General features: G+C 44.0%; 1 protein-coding gene across 1 annotated transcript in view; it reads left to right on the plus strand.

Moving 5' to 3' along the window:
- Positions 1 to 22,572, plus strand: part of LOC111158298 (failed axon connections homolog) — a 68,593-nt gene that overhangs the window by 15,096 nt on the left and 30,925 nt on the right. Inside the window, exons 3-4 of the mRNA XM_022520239.1 lie at positions 2,417 to 2,613; positions 12,347 to 12,570. Coding sequence (XP_022375947.1) covers positions 2,417 to 2,613; positions 12,347 to 12,570 — 421 coding nt within the window. The remainder of the gene's footprint in view (positions 1 to 2,416; positions 2,614 to 12,346; positions 12,571 to 22,572) is intronic.

The raw sequence follows: 22,572 nt of genomic DNA on the forward strand, positions 1-22,572 counted from the left end.
CTGTTTTGATTACTGTAACCAGGGAGAATGATACATCTAGCTTCCTTCTTCTTTCTCGATGGCTTTGGCTATTCGGGTCTTTTATAGTTCTATACAAATTAGGATTATTCATTCTAGTTCTTTGAAAAATATTAATAGGATTTTGGAAGGATTGAATTGAATCTGTAGATTTTTATGGGTAGTATTTACATTTAAATAATTTTAATTCTTCCAATCCATGAGCATGGTGTATTTTTCTATTGTGTTGTCTTCAGTTTCTTTCATCAGTGTGTTATAGTTTTCAGAGTTTTGGTCTTTAATCTCCTTGGTTAAATTTATTCCTAGGTATTTTTTTCTCTTTCGATGCAATTGTAAATGGGATTATTTTCTTAAGATCTCTTTCTGCTAGTTCATTATTAATGTATAGAAATGCAACAGATTTCTGTATATTAATGTATTCTGCAACTTTACTGAATTAATTTGTTCTAATAAACTTTTGGTGGAAACTTTAGGGTTTTTTATATATAGTAACATGTCATCTACTAATAATGACAGTTTTTCTTCTTCTTGCCAATTTGGAAGCCCTTTATTTCTTTTCCTTGTTTGATTGCTGTGGCTAGGACTTCTAGTACTATGTTAAATAAAAGTGGCAAGAGTGGACATCCTTATCTTGTTCCTAATCTTAGAGGAAAAGCTTTCAGCTTTTCACCATTGAGTATGACGTTAGCTGTGGGTTTTTTTACTTATGACCTTTAATCTCTTGAGGTATGTTCCCTCTCTACTCACTTTGTTGAGAGTTTTCATTATGAATGGATGTTGAATTTTGTCAAATACTTTTTCTGAATCTAAAAAATAAAATTTTTGGTAACAAAAACCTACTAGGACTTTCATTTCCATAAGAATCAATCATTAATTTTGTTACTCCAGTTTTTAAAAGGGGTCTAGATAAAAATGTACCAAATATTCAGGGAGGTGGGTGTTCTAGAGGAAAAGGCAAAGGTACCAACAATAGTAATAAGTAATAAGAAGTAATAAGAAGTAATAAGAAGAGGGGAATATACACTGTACAGTGGAAGCACAGAGGAATGGAGGTGATGGTTGTACTTTGGGGAAATAGTTCACTGACCAGGTGAACTAAATATTTAAATTTTGATTAATTTGAACTAAATATTTTAGGATGGATATGACTTGGCAGAAGTTGGGGAAAAGGATTCTTATAAAAGGTAAAGTGTGTACAAAGTCAGAGAGGTGGCAAAGACCTTGATGTGTTTGGGTGTGGGCAGTTGGAATTCAGAAGCCTGGAGGACTTGATAGCAAGGAGTCTGGGCAGGTAGGCAGCGGCTAGATGGTATAGGCCTAGACTGCTATGTGGAAGGGATTAGAATAGGCCCGTTAAAAACCACTGGATAATTTTGAGCAGCAGAGATCTTGGATCTCATTTGCATCGCACACAGTTTTTTCTGATGTCAGTGTGCAGGGTAGAATCTGTCTGCAAATGACAGGAGTCCTGAAGGGGATGTGTTAGGATGATACGGGCGGTATCAAGAATTCACCTGAAGCAGGTGCTATGGTCTATGATAAATTTACATCCTTAGTGTACAAATTACAAGAATGTCTGATGTACTAGCAGCTTTTAGAGGTATGTGACATTTCTCTTGGTCAACATCAGGGGGAAAGTCTAGTGCCTGGCCAAGGAGTGGGGGCAGCAAATGCCACTCTAACTCCTAGTGTTCATAAAGTGTGTGACTCCCTCACCCCTACTCCGCTCCATCTGGGACCATGTCTTCTGAGATGCTGTAAGATTCTAGTATGGTTGTGAGTCAGAGGGAAACTTATAACAGATACAGAGCTCTGGGCACCATTCCCACGATTCTGATGCAGAGGTCTGGGCTGGGGCTCAGGAATCTACATTTTAACCGGCCCTGGATTGGAGTCTGTTGGATGCACTTTCTTACTCTTAAGTGTTATAATTTCTGGGGCCACTTGTTTGCAGTGTAGTGGTATTAAGCATTATTCAGGCGTAAGTTGCTGGGTTTCAGATGAGGTCTTTGGTTAGTAGCCTGGTCCGTGCAAGCCTTATTATGGTTTATTTTCACTGTTCTGCGTCTGTGGGTTGTTCTTACGTTGTAACTAGACCAGCTGTTGCCTGGATCATTTCAACACTACCTCTCCTCTCTGGTCTTTTTTTGTAACAATATACCAGAGCTCAAGATGATATCTATGGGAATAAAGTAATGTCTTTATCTGAGGTAAATCCTTTTTTTTTTTTCCTCCAAGAGTAGCTATTTGTTGTCTTAAAGAGTTTATGTGCTGAGTTCATTCACTTGCACAGTGCAGTCGCTATCAAATATAGAGTTGGAATGTTTGTTTCTTTTACCCATCCAGTGAAATTTAAATAAAACATTGCTTTTCTCTTTTTAAAATTTACTCTGCTTAGAATTATTTTGGTGGAAAACTTTCTGCTCAAGGGAAAATGCCTTGGATCGAATATAATCATGAAAAAGTTTCTGGCACCGAATTCATAATTGACTTTCTGGAAGAGAAACTTGGAGTGAATTTAAACAAAAACCTTGGCCCGCATGAAAGAGCCATTTCCAGAGCAGTGACCAAGATGGTGGAGGAGCACTTCTACTGGTGAGTCCTGCGGGCACGCTGGGCGAGTGCCCAGGGCCTTTCCGGGCCTTTGGAATAAGCCCAAGTCCGGTTTCACTTTTCAGACTCTCCCCAACCTTTTTAAAGTTTTCTACATTCTGACCGACCTCGGGGTTGAAGTTATGACCATGAATTTCCAGGTGTCTAGCTAGACCAAGGGTAGACAGGCATTTTCTGTAGAGGTCCGGCTAGCACATATTTTAGATTTTATGGGCCATGGCTCTGCCGCCACTCCTTAAACTTGGCCATGGTCATGCCAAAGCAGCATGCTTGCCAAAGCAGGGAATGATGAGCAGGACTCTGTTTCAGTGAACCGATAAAAACACTGACATTTGAATTTCATTTAATACTAAATATTATTCTTCTGAGTTTTTCCCCCAACCACTTAAAAATGTATTTTTTTGTTAAAAATGTATTTTTAAAAGTTTTTTACCTTTTAAAATTTTGATTGATTATTTATTTATTTTAGAGAAAGAGAGAGAGTGAGCGAGCACGAGAGCAAGGAGGCAGAGGGAGAGGGAGAGAGAGAGAATCCTGAGCAGACTCCACTCCAAGCTCAGAGCCCAACCTGAGGCTCTAACTCATGACCTTGATATTATGACCTGAGCCAAAATCAAGAGTTGGACACTTAATTGACTGAGCCATCCCGGTGGCTCCCCCCCACCCAACCATTTAGCAATGTGGAAACTTCTTAGCCTTCGGGCTGTGTTTCACTGACCCCTGATCTAGACTGTAGCTCGCTGAGGTGAGGAAGGTGTTTCAACTGACTCTGCTCTTTACCAGTAGAAACTGCTGAAGTAAAATACTGTTACATCAGACACCCAGAGGAGGGAATGGAGTCCAAGTCAGGATAGAAGTCTCACATGAGGGCACCTGGGTGGCTCAGTGGTTAAAGCCTCTGCCTTCAGCTCAGGTCATGATCTCAGGGTCCTAGGATCGAGTCCCGCATCGGGCTCTCTGCTCAGCAGGGAGCCTGCCTCCTCCTCTCTCTCTGCCTGCCTCTCTGCCTACTCGTGATCTGTCTGTCAAATAAATAAATAAAAAAAAAAAAAAAGAAGTCTCACATGAAAGGAATCATTCAGGCTTTGTAAAATTATCGTCAGTTTTCCTTAGACGACGAGAGCTTCTCTGTGTTCCAGAAGGCAGGTGTCCTAATGCTCTCCGAGCGTCTTTGCCCACGCCTGGCTGACTCCTGGGTACGTCCCTTGTCTGTGTGGGGAGTTGCCCGAGTTCTGTGAGTGGCCTGGTGCTGGCTAGGACCTCTGACTTCAACAGGCACAGGTATTCTTGGTTTACAAACTCATCATCATGTCGGTTTTTTTCTTTGCCTTTCATCCGTTTTCTGGAGTTTTAGTGCCTTTCTGGACACCCCAGTAGATAAGAGAAATTTTCTCCCTGATGTGTCTAAACTTATCTTGTTCCAAAGATTTAATTAAGAGTCATGAAACCACTGTTCTGGCATTTGGTGTCACTCCTGGGCCAGGTGCTCACCGATAGCCTTCACCTCCCCCACTGAGAGATACCCACTTAGTGTAGACGGTTCTTCCCCGCCACCTTCCGATCTCATCAGTTCGGCTCTCTTTCTCCATGGAAACTTGCTTGTTCTTTCTAAGGAAAACTTGCTGTTCCCTCTCTTGGATCTTAAGGGACTCTCTGTTTCTCTTTTCCTCTTTCTGCCTGTGGTTCGTGCCTCCAGGGCAGACCTGAAGTGCCGCTTCCTCTTCCCCCTCCCACTGTAGGGGTGAGGGGGTGGGAGCAAGGAGGGAACCCGGCAGAGAGTGGCAGCAGGGGTGCAGATTAGCCTGGAAGTCAGCATAGACTCCGTGTTCCTGGAATGAACCCAGGTCTCTTCTGGAGGACACCCGCGGAGAACAGTCGTGACCCCCATCTTCTGGAGTGCAGGGCTTCACTGTGGAACACTGCACGTGATGTGCTGAGCCTCAGGGAAAAGCCCACGGGACAGAGCCCATCTCACCTCTTGCCATGTTCGGGTCCCCACTTTGCAGCAATTGAGCAAAATGCAGAACCAGCACAGGGCCACCCTGACCCTCTGTACCTTCTTTGGATGCAGCCCTCCAAAGAGCTACCTTGTTTGATGGGCCCATTAATGCCGAGAGCTCTTGCTTTGTGAGCTGCCTGAAAAGCAGCCAAAAGTCACCATAATTTCCCTTAGTACTTGTGCTCCAGCTCCTTGACTTTTGTAGTGGTTCATAAAATGTATATTCCAGTCAGAAAGACTTTGATCGAGCAAGACTCCCAAGTACCACCTGTCCCTGCTTTTGGCTCTGGGTGTGCAGACGTTCTGTATGTTTACTTCCTGGTGGAAGTTCATCTGTTCTTTCCCTCCCCTTCTCTCCTGGCACCAGCCCCAGCTAATACTTGAAGGGAGGCAGCTCTTGGTGGGGGTGGGCGGGTGGAGGGTGAGTGGGAGAGTTGTGGTACTCTGGTGGGGAAGAATCTCAATTCTATGGACCATAAACACCCACGTGCTTGGGGAAGTTGCTTAGGTCACACATAGACTCTTCTAAGGATAATTTTGTTTCTCTAATCTGCTTTTTAATTACAAAATACATTTTCTGGGAGGGGGGAGGGGATTAGCTACTATTTCTCATGTGTGTCTCCTCAAAGGTTAATTTGAGAAAGAATTAGTGAAGGTGGGAGGTCAGGTCTTGATAGAGATACAAATATCCAGGGAACTTTCAAAGAAAAATTCCCCAATTCCTTCAATTCCCTTTGGTCCCTAGCAGCAGAAGGAAAAACAAACCTTCCTCTGTTTCATAAAGCTCCCTAAACTTTAGTCATGTTGTTGCTTTGGGGAGACCTTGAACGGGCTTTCCCCAGAGCTCTAAATCCTAAAGGAGTAAAGAGCCCTGTCCCTCCGGTAAGAAAATGCCCAAGACAGAGAGTCTGTAGACGCTCTCCGTCAGGTTCCTCTTCTGCTCCCCCTTTCCTTGTCTCAGAGGCCACACACAAAATGTGCAAGCATGGAAACGGTGGCCAGCATGAGGAATGGACCACTGTCTGTAGGAAAATATTACAAGGATGAGCTTTTCTTTTTTTTTTTTTAAAGATTTTATTTATTTATTTGTCAGAGAGAGAGAGAGGGAGAGAGAGCAAGCACAGGCAGACAGAATGGCAGGCAGAGGCAGAGGGAGAAGCAGGCTCCCTGATGAGCAAGGAGCCCGATGTGGGACTTGATCCCAGGACGCTGGGATCATGACCTGAGCCGAAGGCAGCTGCTTAACCAACTGAGCCACCCAGGCGTCCCAAGGATGAGCTTTTCATGAGAGCTTGTTAAATTCCAACAATGTGTGAGCTCCAAGGTTGGGTCTGTGTTCACAGCGGTGGAGATGAAATCCGTTGTTTGACTCAATGGAGTGGAATCATTTGGAGTTTTCAGATATGTTTATTTGATCTGAAACTGTAAAAACACTCCAGGTATGATTTTCTAAAAAGCAAAGACAACGGATAGCTGGCATTGTTACATAAATCCCATCCTGTCATCCCAAGGCTCTGATTCTGGTTTGTTCAAATAAGCACACTAAGTAGAAAGAGGTTTTTCTTGAACTTAAAATCCACACCAGCATGTCCCACTTGCATAACTATTATTGAACATGAAGAAGACAAGTTTTTATCCTCTTTCTTCCACTGAGTGCTTAAGTTAGATCCAATGCAGGCAAGTTAGTATGAAGGTCAGTACGAGAGACATGGAGTCAGATTAGTGGAACAAAATTGCTTTGGGAATAGACACTATGATTTCTGTATGACAGGCTAGTGTAGTAAGAGTCTTGTAGCCCTTGGGGCGCCTGGGTGGCTCAGTGGGTTAAAGCCTCTGCCTTAGGCTTAGGTCATGATCCCAGGGTTCTGGGATCGAGCCCCATATCACACATCGAGGTCTCTGCTCAGCAGGGAGCCTGCTTCCCACCCCGCCCCCCGCCCCGCCTGTCTCTCTGCCTACTTGTGATCTCTCCCTCTCTGTCAAATAAATAAATAAAATCTTAAAAAAAAAAAGAGAGAGAGTCTTGTAGCCCTGCAGGGAGGCGTGAGGGCAGCATGGGCGAGCCATCTGGTCATACCACTTTGACCCATTAAAATATAGGCGTTAGAACCGGGAATTCAAATTTGCTTTTAGGTTGGCCATGATTTTTAAATTTTGAGTTGGGCTTTTGGTGTAGTTTCACTGAAAGGGGAGGTAGGATCCTTACTAAAATGACTTACCCAAGATCTCGTCTAAAAGCCAGCAGTCTCTCTCTCTCCTTGATTACAACTGGGTTAATGTGTGCCCCTCTTCTCTGCTGCCCCTGCCCCCAATTTCAGATGTAGTGAGAAGTCCTCTTTGGAGGGGCTGTTCTGGGGCCTGTGCCATTCAGGGAAATCGCAGAAGCTTATCATACACTCTTGCATTGTTAGAAGACAAGCATACGATGACAGTGATGGAGCAGGACATGGAGAAAGGTGTCCATGGTCAGGAAGGCCTCATGCTAAGGCTCACTCCTCAAACAGTTGATTGCCATGGTCTGTACTTTCCCAATGTTACTGTCATCTCTGCTGTGCGCCAGGCCTCCTGTTAGGTTATAACGAGGGAGATCTTCGTTGAAACATCAGGGGTCGGCTCTTTTTTCCTGTCCTCTTGATCTCCTTTAAAAATGTTGAACAGTATTTATTCTTGTTCTAAGGTAATCAATCTTTAAGAGAGGCCTTGACCCCATTTTGCAGAACAGATCAGGAACATCAGTTGTTTAAAGGAAATGAGTATCAATTTTCTGAAAGAGGTTCTCAGAATGATGACTGAATTGTTCAGCCTCATCTAGCTTCCAGACTGGCCCTCCCTGCCCTTGCCAGGTCATGATTCACAAGTCCTTGCGCAGTGGGTCTTTTCCCAGTAGAGAGTGACGTGGATCTCAGAAGCGAATGGGCAGCCCCTTCTTCATTCTTCAGAGGCATTTCTCTTTCTCCTTCATTCCATTTAAATATTGTCAGCCTTTAGAAACACTACTTAGCCATCGCTGGCTCAGAAGTGAAGCTTTTCTACATTTCAATCAATAATTCATTCTTTCAGTAAACTTAATGTGTGACTGACGCCTAGTGGCCAGGTTCCATGCTGGATGGGGGGAAGCCAGGCGATAAGATGCTATCTCGGTCCTCTGGTGACTCACAGGCGGAGGGAGACGTCGGGCCATCATAATGGTGGGTGCTGGGGGAGAATTGAAGAACTGAGGAAAGGCAGCCAGCACCTGCTGGAGTGATAAGGGAAAGGCATTCCCAGAGGAGATGGTATCACAACCAAAGTGAGGGACCGTCAGTTGTGGGTGAAGGGGCTGGGCGCCTGGGGCAGATTAGGGTGTCTAGGCAGAGGGGGCAGCATCTGCAAGAGTTCCGAGGCAAGACTGAGGAGCCTGGGCAGGCACATGGAATTCTGTGTGGCGGGTGCACAGGAGGCAGTGTGGGGGATGGGGACGGAGAATGGCCAGCCCTGCGTGGGTCAGATTGGAGGGAGTGGGGCAGCTCACTGAGCTCAGCAGCTGGGGGGTTCGTGAATGACTCCGAGAAATAGGCTGATGGGACTAGATTTGTGTTTTAGGAGCTCTTTGTAGCTGCCTTGGGACAACTGGATTTCTGAAGGACCTTGAGGGGATGTCAGGAGACCTGCTAGGAGACTACTGTGCTCAGGGTTGAGAAATGATGAAGGGCTGAGCTACCTGCTGATTGAATTGGAGAAAAGGGCAACTTCATAGGGTGACTGGCTGTCAGGAGCGAGGGATAGAGAGCAGTGAAGAATGGGTCCCAAGATTCTTTCTGGCTTGGGTGGGGAGACGCCGATTTGAAGGGAAGGAAGATCATGAGTGCAAGTTTGGAAATATGGGTTTGTAGAGGATCCCTCAGGTCCTCTACAAAGGTGTTAGGACAAAGGTCTGGGCTGGGTATGGGTTTAGGAGTCATCAGTTTGAAGTCGTGGGTGTGAATTAGATCATACCACAAGTGTGGCGTGAGAGGTAGAAAGAATAGCAATGAAAATCTTGGGAACCTGCATGAGGTGGTGGGAAAAGCAGTAGAGATGTAAGCTAAGGGAGAGCTCTTCTATGAAAGACATGGCCAGTGTCACATGTTGCAGACTGTTCAAGAAAGAGAAAACTATGCAAAGAATGTTTTAGGGGTGCCTGGGTGGTTCAGTCAGTTAAGCATCTGACTCTTGATCTCAGCTCAGGTCTTGATCTCGGGGTCATGAGTTCAAGCCCCGTGTTGGGCTCCATACTCAGCATAAAGCCTACTTAAAAAAAAAAAAGAAGAAGAAGAAGAGAAGGTATGTTTATTGGATTTTGCAACAAGGAGGTATTTTGATTTGGATGAGAGTAGTTTCCGTCAAATGTTAATAGTTTGCTGGGAGCTTGGTTATGGAAGGAGGTGGATTCTTGGTTGTAAGGATTGGGAAGCATGTGTAAATGAGGTTTGCTGCTTATAGCGATTGAGTTAGGAGCCCATGAATCACCCATTTTCTTTGGAATTTAAAGTTTGTACCCACTTCATAGGGGTTGACCCTTACAGAGCCTAGCTGGCCCTCATTTGCTTCTCTTCACTGACACTGGGCAGTAGTATTAGGCTCAGGGAGGGAAGGAGGAAAGAAATCAAGAGCAGTGTGGGAAAGAGAAGAGAGGAAGACCAGTTTCTCAGGTTACCTCTAGATGCGAAATTCCAGATCAACCCAGTATTCCTCCTTCTGTGCCCTCCATTCAACCTATTAACGAAGATGGAGAACCTGATGCCATTGCGTTGGTGGGGTTTCCTCCAGCTTAGCTGTATGACCCAGAACAGCCACCTCTTCCATTCCCATCTGCTACTTGAACCCATTAGCGCTCTGTCCATCACTACAACCTCATCCTGGGCACATGCCCCCACTTCCTGCTCTACGGAGGAAACAGAAGTCACTAAGCAGGAATCCTGAACCCCTCACCTCTTGTGACACGCTCCTCCTCTCTATCTCAGAGCAAGTGGTTTCTTTGCTTCTCTCTAAGATGGCCCTTCCAGCTTGGCCTTCTCACCTTCTAACTTGCCCTTGACCTGTGGACTTTCTAATACCACTCCTTACCCTAGAAACTTCTCCTCTGACAGCTTTAGCACTCTTGCTGACATGCCATCAGCTACAAGTCCTCTATCTTGAGTCTAAATGTATCTCCGGAGTTCTCAGCCTTCTGCACGTTCTCACTTGGGGGTTCCATGGGACCTTCAAACGCAATAGCTCGATGTGTCTTTCATCATTTAAACCTGTGGTACCTGGTGTGTGCCCACCCATATTTGTTAATGGCACTATCATCCACTCAAGTCATTGGCCTGAGAGAGAAGACTTAATCTCTCCTTATACCTAATCCATCAGTCAATAGACTCTTTTTTTCATACCCCAGAGTTTCTCCTCTGCATTCCCTGTACACCCTCCCTCCCATTGCCCTAGCCCTTAGGTCTTGCCAGAGTCTTCTAGCCAGCCTCCCTACTGGTGGTTTCTCCCTTTCCAACCCTTCCTTCACATTGCCACAAACCCGATTATGTTTCTTGTCTGCTTAAAACCTTTCAGTGGTTCAACTTTGCTTCCAAAATAGAGTTCAGCACCCTTTGTCTCAGGCCCAGCCAGATCTGGTCCTGGCCCACCCTTCGGGTCTCTGCACAGGCGTCCCATGCCACCCAGCTGGTGTTCTTCATGCACACCCTTCCCCCTCTGCTCTGGTTGGTGAGCTTCTGCCCATCCCTCAGGATCACTTATGCTTATGGTGAAACCTGTGTCATTCGTCTACCAAGAATGTCTCTTTTTTCACATCAACCTGTCAGTTTAGAGCCACCACATTCCTCATTTTTACTCTTTAGTCACTTTCTGGATGCTCTTATGACCTGGTCATGCTTATTTTGGGAGATTTTAGTTTTATTCTTGGTTCTTGGACTTGTGAAATAATCAAGGATGGCCTAGCTCTTCTACTATGCCTTTTAATCCAGTACAATTCAAATCAAAGTACTAAATTATTCTAATGGAATGTGAAAACTGTTACCTTAATTGCTGCAGGTATAAAAAGAAGAGCAAATAGGAAAGTATTTAGTTTGCATGTTTATAAAGAATTTACTAGAGTAAATATGAGATCTTTTACATCAAAGGATCCATTGACTTCTCTGACTGTACGTAGTAGTTACATCGTGATGTACTTTTTCCTATTTTCAGCAAAATCCATTTCTTGACTCAATACTTTATTTTGAGAGATTTAGAAAGAAGTATACAAAACTTTCTAACGAGATTTGTAGGCATTATTTTAAAAAGGTAATAAAGAGTTATGGGTATAGTGCAGAGAATTGTGTTGAATTGGTTGTAGGATTTTTCAGTAAAAGTCAGGAATGCCTAAAAACTTTCAGAGAAATCTTCTCTTTCTTCTTTTCTTTTTCTTTTTTTTTTTTAATAGAAGAAAGAACAGAGGAGAGAGTAGAACCATATAAAATGATCAACATTTCAGGGACTTTTTTTTCTTTAAAGAATTGTGGTGGAAAATAGCTATAATTTATTATAATTCCTTGTGTTTTCTCTGTAAAAATATTTTTCACTCTTCTAATTTTTTTGAAGTGGCCATTTTGCTCTATGAACTAACACTAGGAGGCGAGACGACTGCCAGTACATCTTTTATGGCTCGTTATGGGGAAAAACGAAAATATCTTCTTTAGGCACTCCCACAGCTACATTCTTCTCAGCCTTCAGTAGGACACCCTTTTAATTTCTGCCCGCCAGCACAACCAGCACTATCAGGAAACACAGGAACATTCCTGCAATTGTATATGTTCCGAGCCCCAAATCGGCCAAGGCCCGAGGGTGGTAGCCGGCAGCCCACATGCACCCGGTCGCTGCTCAGCTTCTCTGCAAGTCCCATGGCAACATCTGGACCAGAGAGGTGGCCACAAGCATCGCCCAGATGGGAAGAGTGACTCAACGGAGTTCCTTCCGTCTTTGTATTCACTTCAGAGTCCTGGAGCACAAACTGAAACCATCCTCCAGGCTTTCTGGAGAGCAAATCAAATATATAATATTTTTATATTTTATAATTTATAATAGTTTATAATTTATATAGTTTATACTAACCTTGGACAGGTATATCTACTCCCTAATCCTCTGTCAAATAGGCAAAAGTTTTCTTTTTTAAACTACCCTTTGATATGGTAAAATCTAAAATGCATACACAAATTGTACAAAAAACCCCCCAAAAGGTGCAGCTTAATTAATGAACACAGAGCATATCCCTGCATAAGCATTCCTCAGATCAAGCAAGAGAATGAAGCCAGTCCCGCAGTCACTGTGCCTCCTTCCTGGTGTCCCCATAGACCTGCACAGTCCTGCCTCAGAACCTCTGGAAGGTTTTCTGTGGGGTTGTTTTCTGTGGGGTTGCCTAAGATGATCCAGAAGCCAGCCTTGGGAGGTGGGGGGCAGTGTGGATCTGAGGGAGGGGTCCAGGAGAGGTTTGGTGGAATTGTGGCATGGCATCGGTATCTGGATTTGTTCTAGTTTCTCTTACAGACCCAGAGTCTAGGCATTGGCCAGAAGCTGTTGTGACATCTGCCATGCAGAGACCGCTCTTTGTAAAAGCCGCTCTTGCTCATTTCCTCCCGTGTGCCCGCTTCGGACGCACTCTCTGGAAATGGACTCAGGAGCTGATGTGTACCTAATGCCCAGTAGTAACCTGTTTCCACACAATTCCAGGACGTTAGCTTATTGCCAGTGGGTGGACAATCTCAATGAGACCCGGAAGATGCTCTCTCTTAGTGGTGGCGGTCCCTTCAGTAACCTGCTGAGGTGGGTCGTGTGCCACATAACGAAAGGAATTGTGAAGCGCGAGATGCACGGCCACGGCATTGGCCGCTTCTCAGAGGAGGAGATTTACATGCTGATGGAGAAGGACATGCGGTCCTTGGCAGGGCTTTTGGGTAACGTACCACACCTTCTATTCTCTATTTTCTGTCCGCACCTTTTTTGCATGATCCTTAAAGCGCTCTTAGTTGGCTGATTTGAAGTCTTATTTTGGTTGGTTTCTTTGCTTCCACGTGTAGGTGGCGGCCCCACCATTTAACCCGACCCCCTAACTTTCAGGAGCAAGTGTCCGTGTCCTCCGTCACTAGCGCCAGCCCGGCCCGTGTGGCGAGGCGGCGCGGAGAGGACGCGGGCGGGCTGCGGGCTCACCGCCACCGGCAGCGCTGCCGGCCGCTGGGGAGGCCGTGGGAGCCGCGGGTGGTTCTTAGCCGGGAAGCTCTTCGGATTATGACAGGCCTGGGTGGAAGGGCTGCTTGTGAACGCCTCTGCTGGAGGAGTCCCGGGGTCTCCGTGGCCATCAGGCTGCTGCGAGCGCGGGCAGCGCCGCTTCTGACCCGCTCGGCGGGCACCTGCCGCGTGTCATTTCTCACGCCTGTTTCCGTTGGTGATCTCAGTGCTCTCCTTCCGAGCGCGTTGTAACGCTTCTGATTTTGCATTTACGGCACACAGTGGGTTTCGCTGTGCCTGGAAGCCCCTCGAGGGGGAGGAGGAGGAGTCCCGGAGCGGCGTATGTGTGGGCTGGTGAGTGGAGAGCGGTGTCCTTGCTCCCCTCGTTGGCTGGGCTGATGTGACTCTGTGCCCGGCAGAGCGCGAGTCTCAACTATGTCAATTCATAAACACATCGTTTGAATTCAGGAGCTTTGGTGTGGGAAATGATGGTTTCTCCTGGGGACATCTAAGCCCTCTGTGTGACCAGCTGTGTGACCCGGTCCCTTGGGACCGCGTATTTTGGGGTTTCACTAACTTTCTTTTGGCGTTCTCATCTCCATTCTAGGGCACATCATGTTCCTTACCTTCTCCAGGAGCGGGGGTTGGGGGTCTGTTTTGTTGAAAACCATGGGGCCTCCAGGAACTGTGGGCTGTGCTAGGTAGACCCTGCCCCCTCTCCTCCATGGTGACTTGCTCTGACTGGCTCCTTTCCTTTTCTGCACTTCAGGTGCTTCCTGGACCTGGAGTTACCACCCCCCCCAACCCCCCTCCCCTGGCCTGCAGGAGGAGAGCCAGCCCAACAGCATATCCATCTCTCTGCCAGCTTTGTTTGGGGGAGGGGGTTGATGCTGTCCAGACCGTCTGGTGCTTTCTAGGCCCTGCCTGACATAGATATGGAATTGGCCTTAAGTTCGCCTCGTTCCCATGGAAACAGCCCTGGACTTGCAGCCTCTTGGAGCAGGCCTGCCATGGGCCGTTTTCTCCTTCGTAACTGTTCTACCTGCTCGCAGCTTTCTTTCCAGCTCACGCTGTGGGGAGCCCCAGCAAGCCAGGCACGGAGCCCTCAAAGTTAAGCCAGAGGTTATGCAGTAAAGTCCTGCCCGTCTCCAAAAAGTTCACAATGTTGTTTCCTTAACCAGGAGGGGGTGAGAATCAATGTCCTGGAGCACTTCCGGTCGGGAGAACTGGGGAGCACGGGGTAGCGATTCTCTGATTCTTAATGACTTAGCAAAGTGCTTCTTTCCCAGTTGTGGGGAGATGGGAGGTAGAGCTATTATTGGCAGCTGGGTTGGAGACCTGGCAAGTATTCCAAATACCATCAAGTCTAAATCATTTCCTGAGATAAGAAATTGATTCAGCTATTTGAAAAGCAGGAGTCCACTGGAGTTCTCTTCCATGCGGGAGCTCAGGGAACAGTCTAGGCTCTCATGAGAAGCACTTTTGCTGCCTTTGGGGAGGGAGAGGCTCTTCAGCTGAACATCAGAGGTTTTCTTACTAAATGAGATAAAAGCGTTACCTCCCCCCTCACCGGGAGATGTAGCTTAACTTTTAAGGCCCAGATGCCTGAGAGACTCAAAATGCATAATAACTTTTTGTTAAGTATTTCAAGATTTGGGGAAATTGTCTAGGGAGGTATTTGAGTCATCAGGGTAAATTAATTATTGCTGTTTCAGTTCAATTGACTTCAAGGATTGAAGACCTTCTTTGGGGCCAGCGCTGGGGAATACAAAAGTGAATAAGAGATGGTCCCCACTCTCAGGCAGCTTCCTCTCCAGCGGGAGAGACAAACTTATAAGCCAGGAATAGGCAAATTGTGGCCCATAGCTGGTGGCCTGTTTTTTCTGTTTGTTGTTGTTGTTTTGTTTTTTTAATGGCTTATGAGCTAAGAATCATTTTTATATTATTAAACTGTAGGGAAAAAAATGCAACAGAGATGAAATATGGCCCAGAAAGCCTAAAATATTTACCATCTGAAGCTCCACAGAACTTTGTGGACCTCTGCTCTAAACGAGTACCCATGTTCAAGTTGGACTGTGATAGGTGGTCTATGCTTGGTGCCCTGGAGACACAACAGGGTAGGGGTGAAATGGCAGGGAGAGCTTGGGAGGGCCAGAGAAGAGGCCACAGGCGTTTTGGCTCCAGAAAATAAGCAGTTGTCCCAAGGAAGAAAATAGGGAAGAACCATCTGGGCAAGTCATGAGAAAAATGGTCACAAGTGAGGGACATTTTGGAATCACGGTTGAAATGAAGGTTAAAAGGTAGTTTGGGACCGTATTATAAAAGGTAATAATAATGCTAAGATACTTCGTCATACAGAAAATATGGAGAGGGTGCAGACTTTTGAGTATTACAGAGAAAGAGGCATGTTTGTGATTTAGAAAAGTGGCTCTGTTGGTGTCATAGCAGATGACTTGGGCCTGAAGGGGTGGGTGTTAAGAGAGACTGAAGATAGGCAGCCCATATCTTTGGATGTAGTTTAAAAAAATTGTGATGAAATTCAAATCAAAAAATTAAATTAAAAAAAATAAAAATTAGTTGAGAAAGATGATACCTTCATGTTGGAAAGGAGGAGACAAAATTATTATTTATAGAAATTAAGAGATTATGTAGCTAAAATAGGGACACCTTGGTGGCTCAGTCAGTTAAGCGTCGGCCTTTGGCACAGGTCATGATCCCAGGGTCCTAGGATTGAGCCCCCACGATGGGCTCAGCAGGGAGCCTGCTTCTCTCTCTCCCTCTGCCTGCTTCTTCCCATGCTTCTGCGCTCTCTCTCTGTCAAATAAACAAAATCTCAAAAAAAAAAAAGAGATTATGTAGCTAAAATAATAGAGAATCAAAATTACGGTTAATGAGGGAGTTCAGTAATTTTACAAAGTTACAGACATCCAGATGGCCACCAAACACATGAAAAGATGCTCAACATCACTCAGCATCAGGGAAATGCAAATCAAAACCACAATGAGATATCACCTCACACCTGTCAGAATGGCTAAAATTAACAACACCGGAAACGGCAGGTGTTGGTGAGGATGTGGAGAAAGAGAAACCTTCTTGTACTGTTGGGAATACAAATTGGTGTAGCAATTGTGGAAATCTGTATGGAGGCTCCTCAAAAAATTAAAAATAGAACTACCCTTTTTTTAAAAAGAAAAGATTTATTTGAGAGAGAGAGAGAATGAGCAGTGGAGAGGGGCAGAGGAAGAGAGAGAGAAAGAGAGAAGCAGACTTCTCAGCAGAAGACAGATGTAGGGCTTGATCCCAGCACCCCAGGATCATGATCTGAGCCAAAGACGGACACTTAACCAACTAAGCCACCCACACACCCCCAAGTAGAACTACTTTATGATCTAGGAATTGCACTACTGGGTATTTACCCCCAAAATACAAAACCACTAATTTGAGGGGATACATGCACCCTTATGTTTATTGTAGCATTATTATAAAGCCAAACTCTAGAATCAGCCCCAGGATGAATGGATAAAGAAGATAAATATATTATAAATAGTGGAATATTATTCAGCCATAAAAAAGAATGAAATCTTGCCATTTGCAACCCATCAATAATAGAGAGTATTATGGTAAGTGAAATAAGTTAGTCAGAGAAAGACAAATACCATAGGATCTCACTCACATGTGGAATTTAAGAAACAAAACAAACAAGCAAAGGAAACAAAAGAGAGAGAAAGACAAACAAAGAAACAGACTCTTAACTATAGGGAACAAACTTATGTTACCAGACAGAAGGTGGGTGGGGGGGATGGAGAACATAGGGGATGGGGATTAAAGATAAATTCATCCTGGGACACCTGGGTGGCTCAGTGGGTTAAGCCTCTGCCTTAGGCTCGGGTCATGATCTCAGGGTCCTGGGATCGAGCCCCGCATTGGGCTCTCTGCTCAGCAGGGAGCCTGCTTCCTCCTCTCTCTCTGCCTGCCTCTCTGCCTACTTGTGATCTGTGTCCGTCAAATAAATAAATAAAATCTTTAAAAAAAAAAAAAGAAATTCATCCTGATGAAATAAACCAAAATAAAATGGCAAGAAGTTTACAAAGTTACAAACATGTAAATCTCGATATCTCAAATAACTGATTAGGAAATATTAAAAGTTTCCATTTATAATAATAAAAAATCAAAATATTAGAAATATTTATGAGAAATATTCAGGTCCTACAGAAATAAAATTGGATAGTTCTAATAAGAGATAGAAGGTTTTCTAGAAAATGGGGCGTATACCCTCGTTTATCCATTGGAGAGTGATTCGAAAGTATACCCTTGTTTATTCATTCAAGAGCCAGAGGTCTAACGTAGCTCCATCACTTCCTAGTTCTGCGACCTTGGGCAAGTTTCTGAACTTCTCTAGGCCTTAGTTTCCTTATGTGTAAAATGGAGACAATACTGGTGAAAAGAAGAGTAGCACATGTGAAGTGCTCAGAATAGTGCCTGGCAGGTAGTAAGCAATCTAATAACAGGCAAGTGTAAAACACAACTGTGATGAGGGCAGGAAGCAGAGGTTCACGGTGCTGTGGGTGCTGATAATGCGGGGAGGGCTGCCCAGTGGTCAGTGCTAGCCCCTCTTCAGTTCGGCATGTTTCCATGTCCCCTTGGGGTAGGTGTATACATTGGAAGCAGAAGCAATGACCAGTAGTGGATGCCTGACTTTCACCTTGTGCAAGAAGTGTGTAGACTATTTCTATCCCCTCCCAGCAAGGTGAGAATCAGAAAAGCATGAAAAAAAAAAAAAAAAGAAAGAAAAAAAAAGAAAAGCATGATGTAAAAATTCAGTACAGAAAGGCCAGATTTTGGGGAGGCAGTGTGGTGGCTGGAGTGGCCCTGTGAGGGAGGCATTTCACATCTTGGGCTCCACTGCTTAAGTTATCCTAACTTATGTTGTTAGGATAACCACAGTTGCCCTTTTGGTACACATCTTTCTAATATTTTTATGTGTAATTTTAAATCATATAGTTGTATAAATATACACATACATATAATTTTCCAACCTGTCTTTTCCTTAATATATTGCAAGTATTTTTTCCTAGACCATATGTTGCCCTGTGCCTGGTCTCACACTTGAGGCCATAAAAACTGACATAAAACTCATCAGCCTTCTGCCTCTTTTGTATTTCTGTGCTACCATTAATCCTGCGTCTACAGGTATGAACTTGAAGTGGAAGGGAAATAAGACAGAATGAATATAAGAAAAGAATGTAGCTGGGTCCCGCCTTAGCACAGAGATCCCTGGCTGTGATCATGTGATAGGAGATTAAAGTAAGAAAGAAGATGTAATCTGGTACCCAGTCAGAGTAATGCCACCCATTTGGCAGATGAGGAAATTGAGGCACAGAAAGGTTGAGTGACTTGCCCACAGTTACACAAACAGTAGAAAGAGATGTTGGTGAGCAAGTAGGGCACAGGCCTGAGCTGCTGCCTGATGGAGATACTGTTGCAAACGTTTATAAAATGACAAGATTTGGGGGCGCCTGGGTGGCTCAGCGGGTTAAAGCCTCTGCCTTCGGCTCAGGTCATGATTCTAGGGTCCTGGGATCGAGCCCCGCATCGGGCTCTCTGCTCAGCGGGAGCCTGCTTCTCTGCCTACTTGTGATCTCTGTCTCTCAAATAAATAATAAAAAAAAAAAAATAAAAATAAAAAATAAAATGGCAAGATTTGTGAGAATTACCACCCGGAGAAGTACTAGGTGCAACGAGGGCCCTTTTGAGGGGGAGACTAATGTGGTCACAGGGGTTATGCAGGACTTCTTTGAGGACATGGCACTTCCGGACTCTGAAAGATAAGTGGAAGTGAGACCAGCATGGAACATAGAAGGGACGTCACCTGTGAGGGCTCTGACATGAAAGGCAGCTGGAAGCCTTCAAGGAATGAAATGATGGCTAGTGTGTGAGTAACTTTGTGTGAACCGAAGTGTGGCATGAGGTAGAGGTAGGCAGGGGCTAGATCACACAAGTCTTCTGTATCACCTAAATAATCTTGGTCTTTCTTCTAACAATAACGGAATCTGTCAGAAGTTGAAATTAGGGAAGCGACATGACTTTATTTATATATAATGCGCTAGAGGGGCCACGGGTGAGTTTGGGGGCCCAGTGAGGAGGCTGTTGAAAGGTAAGATGGTGTTGTGGATTACAGTCCTGGTGATAGAGTTGGACCTACGATGATGGTTTAGAGCTATATTCTAGAGACAGAGTTGACTGCAGTTTGGTGACTTGATATATGTGCGGGGTGGGGGGGGGAGAGGCAGTGATGGAGAGGGCAGGGGTAAGGAATAACCAAGTTCTTGACATGAACAGTTAGTACACAAAGTAGCCATTCATAGTTGGAGAATGCTGGAGTAGAGGTGAACATCATGAATTTCAGGTGTGGGTCTGCTGAGTCTCAGATCCCTGTGAGACAGACACGAGTGGAGACAAAGTGTATGATTAAGGGCACCCTTTTTTTTTCTTAACTCATTAAATTTTTTAAAAAGATTTTATTTGAGAGAGAGAGAGCGCAAGAGCACATGCAGGGAGAGGGGCAGAAGGAAGAGGAGAAGCAGGCTTTCTGCTTAGCAGGGAGCCCAGGTGCAGGGCTCAATCCCAGGATCCGGGCATCAGGACCTGAGCCAAAGGCAGATGCTTAATTGACTGAGCCACCTAGGTGCTCCATTAAAAAAATTTTTTTGGAAGATTTTATTCATTTATTTGAGAGAGAGAGAGAGCATGAGTGAGGGGAGGAAAGGTGCTTTTTGAACTGGTATAGAAAAGGCAAATTAATTTAGTAAATGGTGTTGGGACACGTGACTAACCATTTGGAACAAAATATGTACAGCCCTCCTGACTTTATGTCATACATCTGAATAAATTCCAAATGGATTAAGCATTTAAATGTAAAATATAAAACCATAAGGGTGTCAGGATAAAATATGGGAAAACTTTTATATAATCTTGAACTTGGTAAAGTTTTTCTAAATATGGTACCAAAGGGAGAAGTGACAAAAGAAAAGTTGAATTGCTAGATTTCTTGAGACAAAACCACCTGGATGTCAGTAGTTACCATAAATAAGGTTAAAATAGAAATGGAAAGCTGGAAAAATGTTTGCAATCTGTGACAAAAGAATTAATGTTACTATATGAAGAACTATAAAAATCTAACAAAGTGAATACTTGGAGAAAACTGGACAAAAGACATAAAAAGAGAATTTGCAAAAATGACACACATGATGAGTAAATATATGAAAAATATTCAACCTCTTTAGTAATCAGAGCAGTGCAAATTAAGAAATGAGGCACTACTCTGTCAATCAGATGGGCAAAGTTGTTTTTTTTTTTTTTTTTTTTTTTTTTTTTAATGTGATGTATTGGTGGGGTTATGAAGGAGGCACTGGCATTCTCTACTGATGGGAATAAAAACTAGGACATACTTTCTGGAGTTGAGTTCCACAGTTCTAAAAGTCATAACATTTTACATATTTACTTATTAAATAATTTAAAAAATCAGGAATCAAAGCTTTGAACCTTAACAAGAACAAATAGGGAGAAATGTCAAATTCTGTACTTAGGTCCCCCAATTGAATTGCACAAATACAGGGTGGGGGAGGGACATGTGAAAAAGAGACTTCAGGATTTTAGTGGTTTTCAGTCTCTGAATGTCACCAAGTGTGATAAGCTGTCAAAGAAGCTAATCAAAACCTAACCTGTTTAACGCAGCGTCCTGTCTATAGATCTATCTATAAGAAGGATTATAATACTGAAACATTGCGATCTTAGCAGTTATAAATAGTATGGGTTTTCTAACCGGAGTCCCTGGTTTTTGTTTACGATGATAATGAAAACCGAAGTTATTTTAGGCACTTGCTGCTCTCTTTCCCACCCTTTTCTCCCCACTTCTGTTGTTAACTTTCACTTTTTTCATCTGGTGGGGGCGGTCTGAAGGTTTAACCAAGGCAGAATACATATAAATTAGTATATTTTTAGGTGCCCACTTGCAGATTGTTTGTGAGTAATTTGCATTCTCTAGAATGGTATTTCATCAATTCTCTTTGGTACAGACATACCTAAAGAAATTATTACTACTTCAAAGGATGTTCTAAAGGGCTAAGCCTTGAGCTCTGGTATCAAGAGTTGGTAGTCCAGTAGACTGGATTCCTAGTTTGTACAAAGCTTGGGACAAAGAAAGGACTTTTTAAAGGGCACAAAGTTAAATGACAGCAAGGAGAAAATCAAAACACTCGACTCATAGTTTGCTTCTAAATAGGTAAGAATTGATATCTAAACTAGATGAGAAGGTCTCAAGAGAGCACTACAGTATTTTCACACAACTAAAAGACTAACAAGCAAAATAATTATTTGAACGTGATTTTTGTATTAGTTACACACAAAGGGTAATGTTAGGGTCTTAGGAACCAAAGATGAGTAAGAATGGTGTCTGCCTTGAAGAACCTTATAAACCAGCAGCACTCAGGTCTCTAGGTCCAAGCAGTGTCCTAGGACATGAAAAATTTTCCATGCGATCTTGGAATTTTGAGTATAATCCTTCAGAAATGGGCAGAATCGGAACGTGTCAGAAGATAGAGATAGGAGATTGTCCCTATTTCCAAAAGGGGAGGGAGAGGTAGTTTCCGATAGTGAAATAAAATACTAGAGTGAATTATTAAATAGATGGGTACTTTTCACCAAGAATGATCTTCGTTCATTGTGAATAAATCATACCAGAAAGTGACTACTTTGTCTTCTTGAGTTGTTGGACTTACTAATTGGATAGACCATGTCTTGATTTATTCAAACCATTGGATACCATCTCTCAGGATATTTTTGTGGGCAAGATGGCTGGTTTTCAGAGGGGGGCTTCCATGGGTGCATACGGTGGTACCAGGGTTCGTTGAGTGCTCTGGTGAGGAGGAGAGGAAGCCTTAGCAGGTTGGACTCTCTTCACTCCTGTTTTACTGAGAACAGCTCCCTTGTTATCTGTTTATATATTGGAAATCTGTTGCATTTTGGTTCGATAGAGAACTTTCCCTACCGAAGAAAAAAAATTAAAAGCCCCCAGATTAGCTAGTGGATTTGTAGCTGATTGAGTGACTCTATCTTTACAGTGCGGATCGAGGGCTTGATGTCACTTAAAGAGAGCTCTCTAGGGACTCTGTTCTTGACTTTTCTCAATGACCAGTTGACAACTTCAAAGACATGCTTAGTGGTTTTTTCAATGACTCTAGGTGGAAGGATAACTAAAAACCTGGTTGGGAAAATTAGGATTCTAAGCTTTGAACCTTAACAGGAAGAAACCTAATAGAGAGAAATGTCAAATTCTGCACCTAGCCTGTTTAATGCAGTGTAGCGTTTCAGTTGAAAAGTTGGTTCCTTAAGGAAACCTTTCTGGACCTTTCTCCAGGTGCGTCAGTCAAACCTGTTCCTTGCCCCCAGGCACTTGGTGCTTTCTTCCCCCAGCACTCCTTGCACCTTCTTTTTATGGTTTGGTTTGACTGTCTCCTCAGTGGGACTGTGCCAGGCCTGGTGCTTTCGTTTCTATCTCTAGAGCGTGACGCAGTGCCTGGCACACATTAGGCACCCAGCAAGTGTTTGTGGGACAAAGGAGTTCAATGTTAAGTTCTGGGATCCATTTTTTAAAGGAACTTGATCAAACTAGGGTGTATCCAGAGAACAGTGGTTAGGAAGGTGGTTCGTCTTAAAATAGTTTCATGCAAGGA

The sequence above is a fragment of the Enhydra lutris genome, unplaced genomic scaffold, assembly GCF_002288905.1.
Source record: "Enhydra lutris kenyoni isolate GAN:26980312 unplaced genomic scaffold, ASM228890v2 scaffoldscaffold58, whole genome shotgun sequence".
In the NCBI taxonomy this organism is placed as follows: Eukaryota; Metazoa; Chordata; class Mammalia; order Carnivora; family Mustelidae; genus Enhydra; species Enhydra lutris.